The following is a 23985-nucleotide window of genomic DNA, read 5'->3' as shown; positions in this document are numbered from 1 at the left end:
TTGCAAAACTGCAACTCCTAGCTTGCCCGAACAGCCAAAGGCTGTTCGGGCATGATAGGAGTTGTAGTCTTGCAACAACTGGAAACACACTCTTTGGAAAACACTGCTAGGACATGTCAAGAATTTATTAAGGAAACACATAGGGGGAGATTTATCAAAAGCCTGTCCAGAGGAAACGTTGCTGAGTTGCCCATAGCAACCAATCAGATTGCTTCCTTTATTTTGCCGGGGCCTTTTTAAAAAAAGAAAGAAGCAATCTGATTGGTTGCTATGGGCAACTCAGCAACGTTTCCTCTGGACAGGTTTTGATAAATCTCCCCCGTACACTTTAAATGTGCGCAAAGGATTTATAACCCCAGCAGTTGTAACATCTTCATTTGTTAGGACATGACTACACAGTAGATTCTTTCACAGAATCTGCAACAAACATTTCCTTTGATGCCTCAGGCCACATTTACACGGTGTAAAATGTACGGAATGTCTGCAGGGAAAACACGGGCAGACATTCTGCACATTTGCCCGATCTGGCAATAGGACTGTTCGGAAATGTCTATTCTTTCTGCGGACGCCAGGATTGGGATTTTCCACTGTGTGAACAGTGCAGCAGAATCCCATTAAAATCAATGGGACTCTGCTGCAACGGAAAGTCTAATTTTAATTCTGCACAGACATTCCGCCGTGTGACCATACCCTTAATGCGGATTTTCACTTTTTATGCCATTGCTTTTGGTTATGGTTTATCTCAATACAATGGGGCTAAGCTGCTCCCTTGCAAACCGATACAGTAATGTAACTTTCCTTAGATTACTACAATATGCTTCAAGCTAAAGGATTTGGATTAGAGAGTGAACAGGTAGTAATAATATAAGGCTCGGTTACAATAGGAGGCACAACACTCTGGTGGATTCATCGCCTGATGGACTTGACTGACTTTCTGCTAATATTTTTTCATACAGGCTATTATTTTTTTTTTTTTTTTTTTTACTTAAGGTTAGATATAAGAAATCACTGAACCAAATCTTCATTTAGAGAGGTCAATAGGTCCAGAAAAAACTAAAAACCACTGAAAGAAATCTATGATCACTATGTAATAGGGTTAAAACATAACCTTTATTTATTACTGCTTTGAAATAAAGCTTATACAGACAGCCACGCAGATAAATAGTTAAAATCTAGAGACAAGGAGAGAGCGCTCCATAGTGTAAACCAGCAAGGAAATGGGAATCGCATAATGTGGTTTATGCTTACCCCAGTATGTTGTGCAGCCCATACACAACAATGGAAAAGAGTATGTGGAACAAGTACGATCCTTCTGCAGCCCTCCATCACAGGTATAGTGGATAAATAGTGGACAAGCTTCAGAGATGGGAACACAGGGTTTCAAGGCACTGAATGGACTAACACAGGAGTAGGTAACAAAAGTAGTTTAATAGACCATCATGCGACGCGTTTCACAGTACAAATGCTGCTTCCTTTAGGCATTGAGGAAGCATGTCTGAGAAAGCAGTGTTTGTGCTGTGAAACACGTTGCATGATGGTCTATTAAACTACTTTTGTGGTCATGGCTCGAAGAGCCTAGAGTGGGACCTATACAAACTGTATAATACTGACCGTACTTACTGACCTGAAAACCGGAGACCATCCAGAGGACCTAAGAGGAAAACTAGTGGATGAGGTGTGCCCAAATTACCGCGACCGTGGGTACGCCTGATAGAGGGCATACCCTGGTGAGAATTATGAAAATGAGGGAGGGCTGGGTGAGTGACGCCAACGTAACACACGCCCCCAGATGTGGGAGAGGGGTGGTTATATACCCCACGCCACTCCCACAAATAAAGCCAATTAGGTTTAACACTTGTGGTCATGGCTCGAAGAGCCTAGACTGGGACCTATACAAACTGTATAATACTGACCGTACTTACCGACCTGAAAACCGGAGACCATCCAGAGGACCTAAGAGGAAAACTATCGGATGAGGTGTGCCCAAATTACCGCGACCGTGGGTACGCCTGATAGAGGGCAAAGAGTCAGAGGTAGGGTACAACTAAGTTTTATTGAATTTACAGAGCCAACACTTTGACTACCCCCGCCATCTCGGTGGACGGGTCAGGGACGTAGCGCTCGAAGCAGCCAGAACTCCAGCGCCCCAGCTTCTTGATGATATGTGCAGGGGCATTATGTTTTGATGCTGCTGAGGCTGCTCCGATCCTAAATGAGTGACCTGAAATGCAACTTGGCTCGTGTCCCAGGATTTTGACAAGGGATCGCACGTGTTTGGTGAACTGGGAAGAGGAGAGTGCTGACCCATTAACCGGCAGAAGAGGGCGGTCCGCTGACCGTCCAGGGAACGTGGAAAGGAGTTGTGTGAGGGCCAGAACCGGACACCATTGGTGAAAAGTAGGAAAATAGCGTATGGTGGCTCCCCATCTACAGGTTTTGGTGGAAGACAGAGCAAGTGCAAACCCTGCCCTGTGCGGTGATAATTGGCTCAGGAGGAGACCCTGTGACCCTCGACCACAGCGTGTGAACTCCCCCGGCCTCAAGAACCCGTAGAAGGCCAAGTAGATCGCTGCTTTGATAACGGCACTGAGTCTGGGACCAAACGGGTGAGTGTCTAGGAGTGAGGACATGGATCGGAAAAGGTCGCCAGTGACTGGTGCACGGGAGGGTGGCTTGGGACGTGACAGGACAAGAAAGCCCTTGAGTGCCGCCTTGATAGGGTTAGTGGATAGTAGAGAAAGTGCGTCGGGATGTGAGAGGGATCTATGGTGTTTTAACCCTGCTAAGGGAAGCTTGATGGTGTTGTAGGAGAGGTGAAGAGAAGAGTGGCAGAAACCAACATAAGCAAGAGAGGAGCGCACCGAAATTGTGGCAGGGAGACCTTGTTTGTGCATGAACGCGGAAAAAGAGGCTAGAGCTGCGTCATATGCACGTGTGGTGCTGGGTGCAAGGGACTGCCTGATTAAAGAGTTTGCCACCGCGATGAAGTCTGCTAGTCCATCTGAAGATACTGTGTGGAGGGAACTGGGACCCCGACGATGTCTGCTTCTGGGTGTACCTGAAAAAACAGCTTCATGTTACCTCGTGACAGAGCGTCTGCTGCTGTGTTCCACAGTGGGGGACCTTTCCGTGGCTGAGGGGACAAAGAACGAGATCCCGTTCCAGTTCCTCAGGAAGAGACCCCACATGACCAGGTCTGACATTGCCTCGCTGTTGATTCGTATGACATGCCTCTGCCCGGAAACTGAAGGAAGTAAGTCCAGGAGTCTGGATATAAATGACCTACCTTGCGGTATGATCCGCATTGCAAAGGCCATCATGCCTAGGAGGCTTTGGAGCTCCACCCTGAATACTGTGTGGCATTTGGTAATTTTCTGGATAACCTCACGGATCCTAGCCAGTTTCTCCTGGGGAAGACTGGCTTGCATTTTTTCGGTGTCTAAGATGATACCTAAAAAGGTGAGTTGAGTGGACGGGCCTTCGGTCTTATGGGGTGCGATTGGGACCCCAACTTCTTTGAACAGCCCCAACAGTGACCTGAGATTGGAGGGACTGTGACCAGGGTGTTCCAGCAACAGGAAGTCGTCCAGATAGTGAATGGTGTAGTGACAGTTGGAAACATGTTGTAAGGCCCAGTGTTAGGCCATGGCTAGTTGGTCAAAAAGCCAGGGACTACTTTTGGCTCCAAAGGTGAGTTTAGTGGCAAAGTAATACTTGCCTGCCCATTTCACCCCATGCCACTGCCACAGGTCTTGCTTGATGGGGAGAAGTTTAAAGGCGTCGGTGACATCAGCTTTGGAAAGCCTTGTGCGCCTGCCTAACTGTAGTATGGCCTGTATGGCTTGATCGATAGTGGAATATTTCATGCTGAACTGATCGGAAGGGATCAGTGCATTGATGCTGGGGAAGTTAGAAGAGTAAGGCGCGGAGAGGTCATAGATTAACCTTCTTTTATTGGAAAACTTCCCATTGGCTAGCCCCAACGGGCTAACCCTCCAGCAAGAAAAAGGGGATAAATCAAAGGGGCCGATCATGAAGCCTTTCAGAAGTTCGGCTTGTAGTAGTTCTGATACCACCGTGGGTTCGGCGAGCGCTGACTGTAGGTTAAGGCATTCATGCGTGCTTTGAGGCAACGCGACCAACCCCGTGTGAAAACCTTCACAAAACCCCCCAACTAGCCATCTGACCCAGCAGGGATCAGGGTGACTGGCTAGAATGCGGGCCAGGGCGTCAACCCGCACCACGCCTAGTCACGCCTGGGTACCCTTTTGAGAACAGATGGAGCTGGGGTGGGCCCGGTAGCAGAGAAAACACACATGGAGAAGCTTGCAGTTGCTGTAGGTGCACGGAGAGAGATTAAAATTGTTACATATCTGAGTCTTGCCCAGAAACCTGACCGGCCTACCCAGCCTGTCTAGCGCAGGAGAGTTCCTCTGACTGGGGCCTATGGAGGTATTCTGGCTCCTGTTGGTAATTGTTTCAGCCTGGTCCTTGCTCAGGGGGCACCAGTTAGTGGTGTGTGTGGTGACCCCGCACCAGCTGCAGGAGGGGGCTTTTAGACCTGCGAAATGCTCGCAGTAAAGCTCGGTGTCAATGGCTCCTCAGTTGGTCATGTAGTTGAATTGCTCGAAAGAAGCAGTTGCTTTAGCCACAAAAGATTTATGGTACTCGTAGAAGGTGGACCCTCCGTGTTTGTACGCCATTTGCGCGATCTTGTGGAGGTACAAATCGAGTTCCTCCCTGCGACTGGGACTAACTGAGCAAATGACGTCTCTGAATAGCCCAAAGGCTATGACAAACTCGTTAATGGTTAATTTCCTGTTGAGCCTGGCATCTTTGCTTTTGAAGGTGACCGCAAGTTCGCCACAGGCAACGGTTTTTGTGTCATTGATGTCCGTGGTGGGAGAAGAGCCAAGTTGACATTCTTTCCCTCCAGAATGTCTTTTTTAATTGCTGCTGGGATAAAGTGTGCGGGTGTAATATTCGGGGGAGGCTGGTGCATACCTGTAGGCGGAGCCTGAGAGGTAGAAGCCATGGGAACAGCGGGGCCTGGGGCTGTGTCCGTGACCCTGGCGCGTTCCATGTCCTCCAGTCTAGCCTGGAGCCGGACACCGACGTGAGCACCTGGCTCATCATGGTGTGGAGCTGTGAAAGTGAAGCACTGGATGCTTGGTCCGATGCTGCTGCTGCCTGCCTCGCCGGGGGGGCCCGGTCTGTGCCCAGCAGGTTGAACAGCTCCCCTTTCTTAGCTGAGGCCGGAAAGGGGGTGCCCCTCCTCCTGAGCTCCTGCATCAGTTTGGGGACTGTCCAGGTACGGTAGGAGGACACGCTGCCCCGGTCCGAAGCTCTTGCTAGGGTCTGGGGATGGAGAGGGTGTCCTCAATGTCAGACGGTTGCGACATGCCGCGTCGGAACCTGTCCGGACCAGTAACGGGTGCCAGTAGACAAAGTTAGGTGCTAGTGAGAAACCGAGATGGAACCTGAACAACCCTAGCCGATGTCTTCAACACTGACCTGCTGTATCCTGAGTTGTGGGAAATAGAGGGAGCCTGAATAGGCACGACCCGGCTCACGGCTGAGGGGATACACAGAGACAGACAACAAATGAGCGAAAAAGGGGTGGCAGCTGAGTGCCTGACGTGATGAGTGCGTGACGTGGTGGGCTAAGAGTGAGTTTTACCCCCTTTTTTTTTTTCCAGGGGTGTGTCAGTTAACGGATGACCCAGTGCTCGTGTGTGTTGAGTTGCGTTGCGCTGAAGCAAATCAGGAACAATGGGCTACACCAAGGCCCCTACTGACGCGAACGGGCCTAGGCGGTACGGAGGGAGGTCAGCCGCCCGAGGCTCTGGGCCGCGTCAGCAGCGGGTCTGGCGCATGAAATGTGTTGGCCAGGATGACCTGAATGCCGTGCGAAAAATAAGAACTAATGGCTATGTGAGAACAAGTGAAATCAGTATATGCGTTTTTTTTTTTTTTATATACCTTGAGCTGAAAGGCGAAGCCACTTGTGGGGCTTAGGACCAACAATGGAACCTGAAGGGTAAGACAGATACAACATTTGAGCCATTTGTGTTGGGGGACAGCATGTGCCTGGCCGCAGGGTATGGAATGGGTGACCAGCCCCGCCCCCGGTCTCCTCCTTTTTTATCCCTTTTTATTTTAATTTTTTTTTCTCTATTTATGGGCCAGTGTGAGGGATGGCGGCCGAGCCTGGGTGATGCCGCAGATCTGGGCGCAGGAATGGAGCCCCGAGTCAGGAGAGCAGGCGTCCCCCCTCTCTCGTGGTGGCGCGTAGCGGCGCCGGGTGATGACGCGGATTGCCGGGCCGGCGAAGCCCCGCCCCCAGGCCGCCTCGTGGCGCCGACTGAAGCGGGGACGCCGACCACCGGGGCGGCGGAGACCCCGCCCCCCGCAGCCCCGCGGCCGCGATCCAGAGCGTTGGACAGGGTCCCCGAGCCCGGCAGCAGGCGCAACCCCACTCCCCTGGGACCGGGAACCGGGCGGGCCAGGTGAGCGACGGGGGGGACATGGGATAGGGAGGGAAACAACAGAGAACCATAAGCCTAGAGGAGCACGAGGAGGCAAGTGACCCAGCTGGGGGTGAGCCTGCCCTGGCACTACGAACCCGGGCTGAGCGACACAGAGCCACACTGGCACTTACCTAGCAAACCTCTGCGAGGACGGGGGATAGAAACCGCTACACACTACCAACGACACTCCGGGGGGGGGGGGGGGGGACATATGCACTAACACGGTAGACTACTAGAGAACTACCGCCAACATAACACACGCCCCCAGATGTGGGAGAGGGGTGAATATATACCCCACGCCACTCCCACAAATAAAGCCAATTAGGCTTAACACTTGTTACCTACTCCTGTGTGTGAAATACAGATGAATATACACACAAGCACTGATACTAATACTAACTCTGGATGATGGAAAAGGTAGAAAGTGGAAAAGGCTCTATTATGCCCTTAAAGTGGTTTTCCATAATTTTTTTTTTATTTGACTATGCTACAGGGGCTGTAAAGTTAGTGTAGTTCATAATATAGTGTCTGTACCTGTGTGTGACCGTTTTCTCATAATTCTTATGTGGTTTTGTCGGCATACAAAATGACTGTTGTCCCAGATTTTTCCCAGCTTGCAATGCGGCCGAGACCTGACTCACTAGTCAGCTGATGACAGGGAGCCTGTCTGCTTCAATGGGTGGAGGGATCGCTTGGTGGGAGTGAGATCAATCTGCAACTACTGCAACAGCTGTAGGCACCTGGATTGAAAACCACAGGTCTTTTTAATGGATGCAGCTCATTTATGTTTCAATGGGTGGGGTGGCTGATGTGTGGGAGGGAGGAAAATGGAATTATGGGATTTGTAGGCAAAAGAAGAAAACTCAAACAGGAAATCCAAGTTCACAAAAAGCTAGCCACAGTGTTATGGTAATCTTACAACATAGCCATTTATCCCCAAGACAAGTGCAGATCCTTCCTAAGCATGTCCATTACTGTCTGCCAGGTACGTATTAAAGGAAATCTGTCATCAGAATCACCCGCACTAAACCTGTTACACAGGCTTGTAGTGCGGGTGATCCTGATTAAAACGCTTCTTACCTGGTTAAAAATGGTTCAGCGGTTCTTCAGATATCTTTATTTTTAGTTTTCTGTTATTCCCTGGCTTGGGACTCAGTGGGAGGTGTTATCATCTGGGACTCGGCTATACCTCATTCTAGCTGGGCGGAGCAGCCGCCCGGCTCATGAATATTCATGAACTTATCCTCGTAATCTAACTCCTTTTTCTAGGTCTGGTGGGGAGGACCGCACATGAGGATAAGTTCATGAATATTCATGAGCCGGGCGGCAGCTCCGCCCAGCTATAATGACGTGTGGCCGAGTCCCAGATGATAACACCTCCCACTGAGTCCCAAGCCAGGGAATAACAGAAAACTAAAAATAAAGATATCTGAAGAACCGCTGAACCGTTTTTAACCAGGTAAGAAGCGTTTTAATCAGGATCACCCACACTACAAGCCTGTGTAACAGGTTTAGTGCGGGTGATTCTGATGACAGATTTCCTTTAAAATCCCCTTATGGTGGAGAACCCCTTTAAGTCTAAGCCTGCCTCACTGTGAAGTAGTTCTGACATGGGCATCCCTGATTTAAAGGCTAGCTCTTGGTATCACTATTATCATGGGGATTACCCTCCTTTTCCAACTCTTCACTTGGTTTTATGCATATAATAAAGATGAAATAAAGATCATTGGGGGCATTTACCAAAGCTCTTTTGACAAAAAAATTGGTGGGATCAGCAGAGCATTTACGTTGCACATGACCGCACACAGGTTTATCATGCTTGCGCGCCAGAAATACAAATTCTTTTCAAACCTGCACATATTTTTTCATCCACAGCAGATTTAGGCTAAGTTTCCAGTTGTCCATAGAAACCAATAAGATTTTTTTTTTTACACCTAAAAAATGCCAGAAAAACTGCCACAGCTTTTTCCTGAGTTTTGGCAGTTTTTCTGGTGTTTTTTTCTGGCATTTTCCTGGTGTGTGGAAACAGCCAATTTTGTACCCTGTGGCAGTTTTCTCACTGCCTTCAGGTACCACTCTGTGGGTCGGATGCTGAACGCCTGGTCCACAGAGTGTAAGGAGATGAGGAGGGATGTATAGCATCACTACTCACCTCCCCCGGCCATATAGTATACAGGGGGGCAGAGTGTACCTGTGTATACTGTACAGGAGCCGGGAATCCTGTCACTATACTGACAGGACTCCCTGCTCCTATAGTCCTTTTATAGTCCCTATCTATAGATAGCTGTATATAGGGAGGTTTTTATCAACAGATTTATGTGGGGCGGTTTTTTCATAACTTTGGCGGTGTCTTTTTGTGCCAAAGTTTGTCGCATTCTCTCCACTGTCATTTTTTAAACTTGCTCAAAATCACACAGCCCTGTGTGTGATTTTTGCTTGGGTCAGTAATTCATCATTTGCGCTAATCGATCTTTGGCGTAATTTTGTGCCTTTAGGGTTTTTTGGGGGGAAATTCACAGGCAAGAAATTTTGTACATGGAAAACACACATAGCAACGTCAGAAAATGTAAAGGCGTCAAAATACATTAAAAATAATTTTTTGTGAAAGCAGCGACACCTCCAGGGCTGCGCACTACTATCCTGCGACATAGTTGTCTCTGAGGAACCTTAACCCTCCGTCAGCATCTGACATGGCCACACAGGTTCAGGAAAGGTGAGTACTAGAGGTAACCAAAAAAACACTCAAGTTAAAAATAAAATCCATTTCACATGGTGGCTATAAACCCCACAAAAGAAAATACCTCATGTCGCTTGCTGATATACTGCAGGAGGGACTCTGACATGGCTGCTCTACAGGGTAAAATATGCGTCCTCTGTGGCGGTAAGTTCTGTGTAAAAGGCGCTGTGAACAGCTGATTTTGGCATTTGCGACAAAATTACTAACAACGTGTGTCAAATGATAAATTTGGCGCAGGTCCGTAAAAGCCAAAGTGAAAAAAAAAGGTAAAAAGAAACTGTCAACAGGCAAAATTGATAAATACCCCCCATAGTGTATACAGAACACGAGGTCCACTTACCTCCCTCACTCCTGTCACCGCAGTCTGTGTAGCACCACCCCCTAGTGATTACATTATTATGGAGTGTTGCTACAGATGGGAGGCAGGGTGGTAAGTATGAGGCTCTGTTCACATTGTACGTTTTGTATAATGTGAACAGACCCTTCTGCCAGTGTCTTCCCAGCCAAAGGCAGTCTGGGCATGCTGGGAATTGTAGTTTTGCAACAATTGGAGGCGCTCTGTTTGGGAAGACACTGGCAGAAGGCTCTGCTCACATTATATCCCAAATATTACCCCGGTACCTACCACCACAGGGATACTCCACAATGGCACTCCTGGGCCTAGGTGGAAACAGGCTGACGTTATTGAGGCTGGGGAGAGTCAGTAACAATGCTCGTCACCCACCCTGGTATCATCTGGCTGCTGCTGCTTGGTTGGTATCTGGCTGAGAATAAAATAGGAGGAACCCTATGCAGTTTTTTAAAATGTATTTATGAAAAAAACCAAAGGATTCCCCATATTTTTATTCTCAGCCAGATACCAACCAAGCAGCAGCAGCCTGATGATACCAGGGTGGGTGACGAGCATTGTTACTGGCCCTCCCCAGCCTAAATTACCCCCTATTGTTACCACCTAGGCCCACGACACATTGGAGAAATTATTTTATTTAAAAAAAACTCTCCCTCACAGCCCTCATTAACCATTTTATTAAAAGAAAAAAAATCCAGTTTGTCCGCAGTAGTCCACCGAATCCGCTGTAATCCACTGCATACACTGTTCTGAAATGAGAAGAAAAAAGAAACACAAAAAGTTGGTTAGGACATTGTTGGCGCTCTCTGCTGAGAAGAGCATCCATAGTGCAATGTCTTCCCAAACAGAGAGCCTCCAATTGTTGCCAAATTACAACTCCCAGCATGCCAAGACAGCCAAAGACTGTCTGGGCATGCTGGAAGTTGTAGTTTAGACACAGATGAAGTCTTTCTGTCTGGGAAGACACTGTCAGAAGGGTGTATACCACCCAAAGGGTTAACCTACACTATCCAGCAGTGTAAATGATCCCTTCCCTTGCTGGGCTGGCGCATAGCGCGCAGCTCAGCAGGGGGTTAAGTAAGCCAGCAATGTGTATACTGTATACACATTGCAGGATCACTCTAAGTTCTTGCTGGGCAGTAGATATATGGCTCTGTAGCTGCACAGCTGAGTCCCAGTCTATACAGGGAGTCTCAGCATTGCTGGTCAGGAGAAAAAAAAGCCAGACCCAAAAACGCAAAGTGGGTTTGGCATTTCCCCATTGACTCCCTGCAAACATCTGGCCGCAGCGTTGTTCCCACAGAAAACGCGATGCGGCCGTTTTGGCATTTTTTGGGGGGCAAAACGCCCAAAAATATCCAAGTGGAAACTTAGCTTTATAAATGTTATTTTGTGTGTGTTTTTTAAATAATTTTTTAAGGCATCCTTGACTAATAATTATGATAAAAAAAATTGATTGTCAGCTAATTGCTGGGATCGTGTGGACATTGGGGGAGATTTATCAAACCTGTGCAGTTGCCCATAGAAACCAATCAGATTGCTTGTTTCATTGTTAAAGAGGCCTGTGGAAAATAAAAGTAACTGCCCCACGCTTCCTCTGCACAGAATTTGATACATCTCCCCCTTTGTTAGGTAGTCTTCACAGCGCGATTTTTGCTTTATGGTTTCCATATACGGTTTCATTTTGAAAACCATATGCAATTGTACGGACAACCGTGTCCATTGACTTTCCATTCAAAACTGTATGCCCCGTTATGCATAAGGTTATATCCGTTTTGAAATTCATACTTTTTTTTTCCTTTTTTCCGTACTGAAAACCGTGGTTTACGACATTTTTTGGTCCGGGTGCAAAACCATAATTTAGTCATATACGGTTGTTTTAACATATGAGTCTATGAGAACTGTACGTGTTTATGGTTCAGTCTGGGTTTTTCTATCCGTTTTTTATCTTTGCACATGCGCATACTGAGCCGAAAGTCCCACCCACCTTCTGGAACATGCTTTGAGACGCCCCTCCCTTCTTCCTCAAGCCTAGAGAAGTCATTTTTCTGCAGTCATCTTGAGAAACCATCTTTCTAGACCTCATGTATAGGTAGCAATCTCTTCCTGGTTGGGTTTAACCCTTTTGTGTCCATACATTTAACCAGGGGACAAGTCCTGGGAACAAAAAAGTGTGGGCACTCACCCAAAATTTCCACTCAAGAGATGGTCCTGCAGGACTCCTTCTAATGGGCACAGTGTTCCTGCTGTGAAAAAAGTACAGGAACTCTGTTCCCATGTGTTCCTGCAGGTCTTGAGCCCTGCATTTAACCCTTTCCTAATGTTAGAGTTGTACTGTTGACTGTATTTATTTTGCATATGGTATAAATCTGCCCTGCAAGTTGAAAGCACCTATAGTATTCATTCTTGTTTTGTATTATTTTTTGACTATGTTTTTAAACATTTGCTCAGGAGTATTGACTGGATTTCCTTTGCATATAGTATTAGTAAATGTATTTTTCCAATCAGCCCTGCAAGGAAAGGCCCCCATAGTCTTAGTTCATGGTTTATTGCTTTCCATTTTTGCTTATGCATGTAACCCTTTGATGTTGGTTATGTCTTCATAGTATTTGTGACTGTAGATGAGCCAAGTAGGTAGATTATTCCATAAATTTTTCTTTTTTTATGTAATATTTTGAAAAGTAATTTTTTACAATCAGCCTAGCAAGGAAAGATTCCCATAGACTTGTTCACAGTGAATTTAACCATTTAATACCTATGCAATTAACCCTTTGCTGTTGTATATTGTTCCAAAATTCTTTGTAGTACAAGTGTGCAATATAGGTAGCCTTTATTTTTTATGTAAATTTCATGCAAACGTCCCTGCAAGAAATGGAAGCCATAATGTTAGTTCATGGTGTGTGTAAACCTTTTGGGGGAGATTTATCAAAAGCTGCCCAGTTGCCCATAGCGACCAATCAGATCGCTTTTTTAAATTTGCAGAGTCCTTGTTAAAAATTTAAGAAGCAAGCTGATTTGTTGCTATGGGGAACTGGGGAACTTTTCCTCTGGACAGCATCCTTTTTAAGGTCTTTTGTATGTTCATAGTTGTACTCTCGTGGCATAACATTTTTCCTTGATGTTCTTTTTTTTTTTTTTTTTTTTTTAAACCACACATAAGTTTTTCACCACACAGCATATTTTTGGGGTGTTATTCTGGGGTATGTATTGCTATGATTGTTAATTGAGATTTGGATTTTCAATGGCATAGCATGTGTCATGTTACCCATGCATGGTTTGCCTTTTTATCTTGTGTGTCCCTTCTCTCTCCCCTTCATTCTGTTCTCCGTTTTGACTCCTCCCCTCACTTCACACTTGTCTTTATGCTTCATCCTTCATCTCAGTTACATGTACCTGTTAGCTGCATGATCTTTTCACCTATCCATTTGTTCATCGGTGGAATAAACTTCATCACAATCTACAAATTGTCATTTGGATGGAGTCACTGTCAGCCAATTCAACTAAGATTGGAGGCTACTGCTATCTCATCACAAACTGTAAGTTTCAGAGATCACACTTTCAATGCTTAGATTGGAGAGGCAGAACAGTCTAAAGATCAGTGAAGATCAGCCAAATATCTTTCAAAGGATCCTTGCCAGCTATGCATGTATAGTGAGATGTATATGGACACTGGAATATAGCAGCAAACACAGGGTGCAAGACTGCAGCATACTCCAGCCACAAGTAAATCTCAGCATAAGATTCATCTGGTTCAGCACAGAGTGATTGAAAAGAACTGTTCATGAACTGTTATTTAATCAGCTTATACATAGTCTGTGTATTACCACATGTATTTCTACCTGCAAGGGAATCTATGCTCTGTATGTGAACCCTCTTGCTCTTCTTCTCACTGGTTGCCTAGGAAACTTGCTCCCCTGGCCAGAAGATTGATACATTACTGCTGAGTAACATCAACCAGTTATGGGCTAAGACTACTGAATGCATGTCTCAGCCAGCTCATGAGGTACAGCACCTAGAGGGCGCTGTTAAGCAATTGAATGCTGCTTATGAGAACTCTCAAAGACTGTCTGACAAATATGCTGATTTCTTAAAGCGATACAACACAGAAGATTCAATACAAAAATTAAAGGAATGTAATGAGTTCAATCGTGCAAGAGATGATTTAGTAATACAAAGGCAAAAGCAGAAGTAAAAAAAAAAATCGCACATCTCCATGAATCCAGATCCCATCGCTCTACAACTTCTAGACTCCAACAAGTCATCAAAGCTCGCGCTGATGCAGAAGCGTCTAAAATCCAGGCTGCCTTCGGCCAAGAGAAAACGGTGATGGAAGCTGAAGCTGCACAGAAGAAAGAGGAGATGGAAGCTGAAACTCCTTGGAAGAAAGCAGAGATGGAAGCTGAAGGTGCACGGAAGAAAGTGCAGATGGAAGTTTTGAAGAAACAATATGAGCATGCCAAAGACATGGAAAGACTAAGAGTCTTAGAGCAGGCCGCTAGTGACAATGAAAGAGTGATCAGTAGCAGTCACTCTGTTATATCTTACACATCAGAACTCCATCACTCTGTCATAGCAACCACATCACTCAACTAAGTCGTTTTCTCTGTACCTACTGCACCCTCTCCAGTAGCAAAAACTGATATGGACAGAAAAGATTTTCTACCTTACTATGGCACTAACCAGTTACCTCCAAACACACCCACTACTATACAGCTACAAACCAACACACCAGTGTTGAACACCTTAGCACCATCTTATGTTCCCAAGTCACTCAACATCAGTGGCACTCACTGGATATGCTAAATCACAAATGTTTATTTATCCATATGCAAAGGCCACTTGTCCGAAACGCATCCTGTGAGTCGCTACTTTGCACTGCCTTGCATATGGATAAATAAACATTTGTGATTTAGCATATCCAGTGAGTGCCGGGATTCCTTCTACCTACTATTTGCACCTCTGGTCCACACGCACCACCACCTATACGAGTGCCGACTCCCTACTACTTCTACTCAACATCAGTGTACTGGCCACTACAAATAACTCTGTCCCACCTGCAACCTTATACCCAAAGTCTGAAAACACAGACATGTCACAGTTTGCTAAATATATGCTTTGCAGAGAACTCACTAGGATAGGCCTCACCAAGTTTGATGACAAACCTGGAAATTCACCTTTAAAGCCAACATAAGCGAGCTAGATATCACTGCTGCAGAAGAACTGGATCTACTCATCAGGTGGCTAGGTCCCCAGTCTGCTGAATCAAAAGACTGAAAACAGTTTACACTTCCAATCCTGCTGCCGGTCTCAAGGCTGCTTGGGACTGACTTAAACATAGCTTTGGCAGCACTGAGGCCATCGAAGATGCCATATTCAAAAGGTTGCAAGGCTTCCCAAGGATTACCGCTAAAGACAATCTAAAGCTTCAAGAACTCAGTGATCTTCTACTAAAGCTTCAACTTGATAAAGCTGATACCCATCTACCTGTGCTCAGTTACCTCGACACCCCTCGTGGCACTAACCCTATTGTCCTTAAGTTACCATATAGCATTCAAGAAAAATGGGTTAGTCAGGTATCAACTTACAAGAAAAAATACGGAGCTGCCTTTCCTCCCTTTTCCTATTTCTGTGACTTCATGAAGGAAATCACGGACTCTAAGAATGACCCAAGTTTCTTCTACGGTGACTGTAACCCTCTCAGTCCACCATCTCCAGGACTTGCAAACACACGTATAACGCACAGAGACCACAGGGGTCCAGTATCAGTGAAGAGGACTGATGTTCAACCCACACCTGCTATGGTTCTTCAAAAGTCTGGAAAAAACAAGAAACTTTAGCATCCAAATCGCCAATGCCCCATACATAACAAGCCACATCCACTCAAGAAATGCATTGGCTTCAGAAAGAAACCTCTAAAAGAAGGTAAGGAACTTTTAAAGGAACTTGGAAATTGTTTCAGATGCTGTGCTTCCACAGAACACCTTGCAAAAGACTGTAAAGCCATCATTAAATGCATGGAATGCAACCAAGTACAAGCCCTTCATCTGTACCAACACAGTTCTACTTCATCCATAGATATTCCTCCCAAGGCAAAGCATGGTGGGGAGCACACTGAATGAACAGTTGCCTCCACCCCAGTATTCTCTACATGCACTGAAGTCTGTGGGGAAGGGCTTTGTGAGAAATCCTGTGCAAAGATATGCTTGGTTCATGTATACTCAAAGGGCCAACCTGAAAGGGCCATAAGACTGTATACCATTCTTGACGATCAGAGTAACTGATCTCTTACAAGCACAAGGTTCTTTGATCTGTTAGGCATAGCAGGAGATGCTCTACCTTATACCCTGGGTACTTGTGCAGGCATTACAGAAGTCTTGGGTAGAAGAGCCAGAGGCCTCATAGTTGCTCCTCTTAATAGCAACATAGAAATACCCTTGCCCACTATCATCGAGTGTAATCAGATATCAACTAACAAGGATGAGATCCCCACTCCTGAAGCTGCTCTGCACCATTCACACTTGAAGGACATAGCTAACCAAATACCAGCCTTTGATGAAAATGCTGATATCCTGCTGTTACTTGGGAGAGGCATTCTAAGAGTACACAAGGTTCGCCAGCAAATCAACGGCCCACATGATGCACCTTATGCCCAGTGTCTGGATCTAGATTGGGTCATCATAGGCAATGTCTGCCTTAGTAACGTCAGGAAACCATTCCCAGTTTCTTCCTTTAAAACACATGTTCTGCCAAATGGACGCATTACTTATTTCCCACATCGACATCACTACAATGTGAAAGAAAAGCTGTGGGACAAAGGTACGCAAGAGTGCATCATACTAGATGACAGGAAAGCATTTGTCTTCCGCGATTACAACATTGGTAACACAGTGTTTGAAGTGACCTCAAGAGACAATGAGTTAGCAGCCACGATGGAAACAAGGAATTCTTGAGAACTATGAGCAAAGAGTTCTACCAAGATGACTCCAACAGCTGGGTGGCACTGCTACCATTTCGCACCCCAAGGAAGAGGATTCCTAATAATAGACAATACGCAGATTCATGGTTTATCTTTATAGAGCGCAAACTGAACCGTAATCCGGAGATGAAGAAGCATTTTGACGACTTTATGCAGAAAGTATTTGAGAGAGATCTTGCCAAACCTGCACCCCCTCTTACACAAGGAGAGGAATGCTGGTACTTACCATGTTTTGGTGTATACCATCCCCACAAGCCTGACCAGATTAGGGTGGTCTTCGACTCAAGTGCTCGTTACGAAGATGTTTCTCTCAATGAAAATCTTCTCACTGGGCCTAACCTGAACAACAACCTCCTAGGAGACTTATACCATTTTAGACAAGAACCAATTGCCATTATGGCCGAGATCCAACATATGTTTCATTGTTTCATCTTCCGTGAAGACGATAGAAACTTCCTCAGGTTCCGATGGTACCGCAATAATGATGTCAATGACGAGGTTATAGACTATTGGATGAAAGTACACATTTTTGGTAATAGTCCCTCCCCTGCTGTTGCCATTTATGGACAGAGGGAAACAGCCCAAGAAGGCAAACAAGAGTTCGGGTCTGATGCACGTCAGTTTGTGGAAAGGAACTTCTACGTAGACGACGGTCTCAAGTCTCTACCTACGGAGGCAGAAGCCATCGACCTTCTCACCAGAACTCAGAACATGCTCGCTACTGCTAAACTCCGACTACACAAAATCATCTCCAACAGCAATGAGGTTATGAGAGCATTTCCTTCTGATGATCATGCCATCAGTGTTAAGGAATTCCAACTAGGGTCTGACCTTACCCTCAGTCAACGCAGCCGTGGGTTGCTCTGGGATGTTGACCTCTTAAGGATGCAGGGCGTACCTGTACGCCCTGCGCCCAGTACCGGTATGTAACACGGTGTCACGCCGGAACCCCGCATCATACCAGGTCGGTCCCATCGGCTAATGGCAGCCGGGACCCTGGGCTAATTGCGTGCGGCACCGATCGTTGTGCCATGCACTATTACTCCTTTAAAAGTGGCATTCAAAGTTGATCACAGTGTCTAAAATGAAAGTAAAATCTTCCCGGCAGCTCAGTCGGGCTGATCGGGACCATTGCGGTGAAATTGCCATGTCCTGATCAGCTAGAACGTGAACGGAGGTCCCCTTACCTGCTTCTGTCGCATCCGATCGGTGATTGATTGCTCCAAGCCTAAAATCCAGGCTTGAGCAATTGACTGCCGATAACACTGATCAATGCTGTGTCGATGCACGGCAATGATCTGTGTATGAGATCGGTATGTTCAGTGTAATAGCCACTAGGGGGGCTATAACACTGTAAAAAAGTGTGAAAAAAAGTGAAAAAAGATCATTTAACCCCTTCCCTAATAAAAGTAACAATCACCCCCCTTTTCCCATTAAAAAAAAAAAAACTGTGTGAATTAAAATAAACATATGTGGTATCACCGCATGTGCAAATGTCTGAAATATAAAAATATATTGGTAATTAAACCGCGCGGTCAATGGCGTACGCGCAAAAACATAGCGTATTCTTGGTCACTTTTAATATCAGGAAAAAATTAATAAAAAGCGATCAAAAAGTCTGATCAATATATGGTACCGATAAAAACTTCAGATCACAGCGCAAAAATTGAGCCCTCATACCGGCCCGTACATTGAAAAATAAAAAAGTTATATGGGTCAGAAGATGACAATTTTAAACATATAAATTTTCCTGCATATAGTTATGATTTTTTTTTTTAGAAGTAATACAAAATCAAACCTATATAAGTAGGTAATATTTTAACCGTATGAACCTAAAGAATAAATGCAAGATGTAATTTTTACCAAAAAATGCACTGCGTAGAAAAGGAAGCCCCCAAAACTTGCAAAATGGAATTTTTTCTTAAATTTTGTTGCACAATGAATTTTTTTTCTGCTCTGCCGTGAATATTTTGATAAAACAACTTTCACTACAAATTAGAATTTGTGGCTCAATTAGGTGCAAAATTTAAAGCGTTATGATATTTAGAAGGTGATGAGGAAAAAATGAAAATGCAAAAATGGAAAAACCCTCCATCCTTAAGGGGTTAAACAAGACGTGAAAAGCCCTTCACAAGACGCAGAGTACTGTCTGCAGTAAACTGTATTTATGATCCTTTTGGATTTATAGCACCCTTTACTATGAACACTGACTGGGATACCCCTTTACCCAAAGAGAAACAGCAAAGGTGGGAATCCTGGAAGCAGTCTCTCCAGGCATTGGAACTGTTTAAGATACAACAATCTTACACTCTTGCATCCTCGAAGAATGCCACCAGACTAGAGATCCATGTTTTCTTTGATGCATCCATGGAAGCCATAGCTTATCTCAGAGTTGTAAACCCCAACCGTGAAATAGACATAGGATTTGTCATGGGCAAGGCCAAGCTAACTCCAAAACCTGCACATACTATTCCAAGGCTTGAACTCTGTGCAGCCACGTTAGCTGCTGAAATTGCTGAGCTTATAAAGCATGAAATAGACTTTCATATTGACTCCTTTGACTTTTACACAGACAGCAAAATTGTGCTAGGATACAAGACAGTTCCATGTGTATGTCGGCAATCAAGTGGAACGCATTAGGAAATTCTCCATTCCAGCACAATGGCACTATGTGCCCACTGATCTTAACCCTGCCGTGCAGTACCTGCTGCTGCTTTTCTGGATACATTGTGGATATCTCCACCAGTACTCTTGAATGAGAACTTCTTCTCAAGCACTGTGAAGTCTACCTTTGAACTTATCTATCCAGAGTCTGATAACAAAATCAAGACTAATGCAGTTACACTTAATACCTCCGTAGAGGCAAAGGTAAAATAAAAATTTTACAGTTTTTTACGTTTTTCCAAGTGGTCTTCTGCCGTACAAGCCATTGTACATCTTATTCACATTGCTCATAACTTTGCAAACAGCGGTGACAATAATCAAGAGTGTCAGAAGTGGCACATCTGTAAAGGGCCCCCCCACAATTGCAGAGGTTTCTAAAGCCGAAAGACTCATCATTTGTGTCCAACATGAAGTATGTTCACAAATTATTCATAACATGTCAAAGAGACTCAACCCATCTAAAGATAGTCCTCTATACCAATTGAATCCAATAATTGACCAGAACAAACTATTCAGAGTTGGTGGTCGCATAGCAAGGTCCAATGTGACCAGTGAAGAGAAAAATCCCGTCATCATTCCAGGACGTTACCACATTACTTCTCTGCTAGTCAGACATTACAATGAGCAGGTGCAACACAAAGGCCGTCACGTCACACACAGGGAACAGTAAGGTCTGCAGTTTTCTGGATAATCGGAATGAATGTATATACTCCATACTCCATAAATGGGTCAAGTGCCAAAGACTAAGAGGATAACCTCTAAATCAACAGATTTCAGAGCTTTCAACAGACAGATTAAGCACTGGACCACCTTTTAACAATGTTGGTTTAGAAATTTTCGGCCCCTGGACCATTGTTACACGTAAGACTCGTGGCGGAGTCATCAACAATAAACGTTGGGCCATGCCATTTACTTGTTTAAGCATTCGTGCAGTGCATATCGAAGCTATAGAATCAATGGACTCTTCTTGCTTTATTAACACCTTCAGAAGATTTGTCTCCATACGTGGACCTGTAAAGTTACTTAGACCCGACTGTGGGACAAATTTTACAGGAGCAGACAACTTAGAGAAATTCTTCAATGACAACAAGTGTAAATGGGAATTCAACACGCCACATTCCTCACATATGGGAGGCTCTTGGGAACGCATGATTGGGATTTCTAGGAAAATCCTGGACTCTATGCTGCTGGACCACAAATCTTCCCAGTTCACACATGAAGTCTTGGTCATCTTCCTCGCAGAGGTGTCAGCAATAATTAATGCAAGACCACTTGTTCCTGTTTCCTCAGACCCAGAGTCTCCAGGATTGCTAACTTTAGCCACTCTTCTAACTCAAAAGATTGGAGTAGCCACTATTCCTCCTCAGGACTTCGATTGTCAAAATGTTTACAAATACCAATGGAAACGGGTCCAACATCTTGCTAATGTATTTTGAAGCCATTGGAAGATGGAGTACCTTTGTGATCTTCAAAGCCGAAGAAAATGGCAAGTCAGCAAACCCGACCTGCAAGCCGGGAACATAGTTCTCCTGAAACAAATGGATGCTCATCGTAACAATTGGCTTATGGGTGTTATTGCAAAGACTATTCCAAGTAGTGATGGCAAAGTGCGGAAAGTAGAAGTTAAAGTGATGAAAGAAGGTTCTGCAAGACACAACTTCAGACCCATAAACGAGCTGGTACTGCTCCTGCCTAAACAGGAAGATGAACCCCTCACACCGAACTGATGCAGAAAGAGATGTTCCAGAAGAAGAAACATCTATTATTCATGGACTTAGCTAAAGTTTATTGTTGTTATTAGAAATCATAGATTTCGACGGGGAGTGTCATGTTACACATGCGTGGTTTGCCTTTTTATCTTGTGTGTCTCTTCTCTCTCCCCTTCATTCTGTTCTCCGTTTTGACTCCTCCCCTCACTTCACACTTGTCTTTATGCTTCATCCTTCATCTCAGCTACATGTACCTGTTAGCTGCTCACAGCATGATCTTTTGACCTATCCATTTGGTCATCATTGTATGATCTGCACAGTTTGGAATAAACTTCATCACAATCTAGAAATTGTCATTTGGATTGAGTCACTGTCAGCCAATTCAACTAAGATTGGAGGCTGCTGCTATCTCATCACAAAATTGTAAGTTTCAGAAATCACACTTTCAATGCTTAGATTAGAGAGGCAGAATAGCATGACATTTTTTCCCCCCAAAAAAAATCTGTAGACTCCAAGCCCAGAATATATCCTGGATAGTCCACCAGTATCTGTAAGTATTTTTTTTTTCCTCTTAATTTTTCATTTTGGCAAATTTTATATAGCCTACATCGTTTAGTTTACATTGGCATTTTCACTGATTTTATGTTATATGGATGCAAGCTGCAGGAAGCTATCAGTATTTTTGGAGTTTGGTTATTTTGTCATTTTCCACTTTTCCACCTTTTAACCACTAATGAATGCAAATAATGTGAATTATTATTATTATTTTATTATTATTTTCAAACTTTTAGTGACTTTGATATAAAAGCATTGGCGATCGGTTCGTGACAGTTACTTTAAATATGTATACATGACTCAAACCTGCCAAGTGGCTCGGGGGACAAAAAAAGCACGTACAAGCTTGCTGAGAGGTTCTCTTTCCTGCATAAAGTGTTTGAATTAAGAATGTAAGTTTGCATTTGAGTGTTAACTAAACTTAATGTTTAAAAGGAAGCTATTTATGGATCATAATCTTCTTGTAGACATAGTTTCACACATAATTTTCAATGTAAATAAAAAAAATTAGCAGATTTTGCTTTTTTTGCACTGTTATTTAGGAACAGCGATATTTTGAGAAATGTATGCATTCAGACCCCTTTTGAACTCTTTTACAGAGTTCACCATGACCACTAGTGTTGAGCGGCATAGACCATATTCGAATTCGCAAATATTCGCGAATATATGGACGAATATTCGTCATATATTCGCGAATATTCGCATATTAGTAATGGTCCCATTTTATTTTCGCATATGCGAAAATTCGCGTATGCGGAATTAGCATATACAACAATTAGTTTTAGCTGAAATTCGCATATGCGAAAATTAGCATATGTAAAGTTTCGCATATGCGAAAATTCGCAAACCAGTCTCACACAGTAGTATTAGACCCTTCTTTACATCACACAAGCTGGAAGCAGAGAGGGGTGATCACTGTGATGTGTACTGTGAAAAAAAATAAAAAAAAATACGAATATTCGTAATTACGAATATATAGCGCTATATTCGCGAATATTCGCGAATTCGCGAATATGCGATATTCGCGAGCAACACTAATGACCACCTCCTCCGGGAGAGAATTCCACAGTCTCACTGCTCTTACAGTAAAGAACCCCCGTCTGTGCTGGTATAGAAACCTTCTTTCCTCTAAACCTAGAGGATGCCCCCTTGTTATAGATACAGTCCTGGGTATAAATACAAGGTGGGCCATTTACATGGATACACCTTAATAAAATGGGAATGGTTGGTGATATTAACTTCCGGTTTGTGGCACATTAGTATATGTGAGGGGGAAACTTTTCAAGATGGATGGTGACCATGGTGGCCATTTTGAAGTCGGCCATTTTGAATCAAACTTTTGTTTTTTCATTAGGAAGAGGGCCATGTGACACATCAAACTTATTGGGAATTTCACAAGAAAAACAGTGATGTGCTTGGTTTTAACGTAACTTTATTCTTTCATGAGTTATTTACAAGTTTCTGACCACTTATAAAATGTGTTCAATGTGCTGCCCATTGTGTTGGATTGTCAATGCAACCCTCTTCACACACTGATAGCAACACCGCAGGAGAAATGCTAGCACAGGCTTCCAGTATCCGTAGTTTCAGGTACTGCAGAATGGGCAAAACAAAAATTGGAACAGGACCCTCAGTTTACGCCAAAGATTTTGTTCAGTGATGAGGCAAACTTTTATGTGAATGGAGAAGTTAACAAACAAAACCACCACTATTGGTCTGACACTAACCCACATTTTATGGTATGGTGTGGTATGACAAAATTTATGGTATGGTGTGGTATATGGGGTACAAAGATAGTGGGACCATTCTTCATCAATGGAAAACTCAAGGCCACTGGATATGCGAAATTGCTACATGATGATGTGTTTCCCTCTTTATGTACTGAAGCTGGCACCTTCCCTGAGTTTTTCCAGAAAGATGCTGCACCACCACATTATGGGTGTCAGGTCCGAGCATTCCTAGAAGAACAGTTTCATGGAAAGTGGATTGATCGTCGTGGGCCAGTTAAATGGCCCCCAAGGTCTCCCGATCTGACCCCCTTAGACGTTTATTTTTGGGGTCATCTGAAGGCAATTGTCTATGCTGTGAAGATACGAGATGTGCAGCACCTGAAACTACGGATACTGGAAGCCTGTGCTAGCATTTCTCCTGCAGTGTTGCTATCAGTTTGTGAAGAGTAGGAGAATCCAACACAATGGGCAGCACATTGAACACATTTTATAAGTGATCTGAAACTTGTAAATAACTCATGAAAGAATAAAGTTACGTTAAAACCCCATCATTGTTTTTCTTGTGAAAAGTTTGATGTGTCACATGACCCTCTTCCTATTGAAAAAACAAAAGTTGGATTCAAAATGGCCAACTTCAAAATGGCCGCCATGATCACCACGCATCTTGAAATGTTTCCCCCTCACATATACTAATGTGCCACAAACCGGAAGTTAATATCACCAACCATTCCCATT

General features: G+C 44.3%; 1 protein-coding gene across 1 annotated transcript; it reads left to right on the top strand.

The window, feature by feature from the left end:
- The first annotated feature begins 13028 nt into the window (after positions 1-13028).
- LOC130294132 (uncharacterized) lies at positions 13029-20013 on the top strand. The gene is made up of 2 exons (XM_056543617.1): positions 13029-13152; positions 13518-20013. The coding sequence occupies exon 2, from the start codon at positions 16572-16574 to the stop codon at positions 17520-17522; it is 951 nt and encodes a 316-aa protein (XP_056399592.1). The 5' UTR covers positions 13029-13152; positions 13518-16571; the 3' UTR covers positions 17523-20013.
- The last annotated feature ends 3972 nt before the right edge of the window (positions 20014-23985 follow it).

This window comes from Hyla sarda, chromosome 10 (genome assembly GCF_029499605.1).
Source record: "Hyla sarda isolate aHylSar1 chromosome 10, aHylSar1.hap1, whole genome shotgun sequence".
NCBI classification, from domain to species: Eukaryota; Metazoa; Chordata; class Amphibia; order Anura; family Hylidae; genus Hyla; species Hyla sarda.
The sequence above is the reverse complement of the archived record's forward strand: the minus strand, read 5'-3'. Positions and strand labels throughout refer to the sequence as shown.

Bases quoted from the DNA above. Each gene is read 5' to 3' on its own strand.
- LOC130294132 (XM_056543617.1), top strand. From the start codon at position 16,572: ATGAGCAAAGAGTTCTACCAAGATGACTCCAACAGCTGGGTGGCACTG.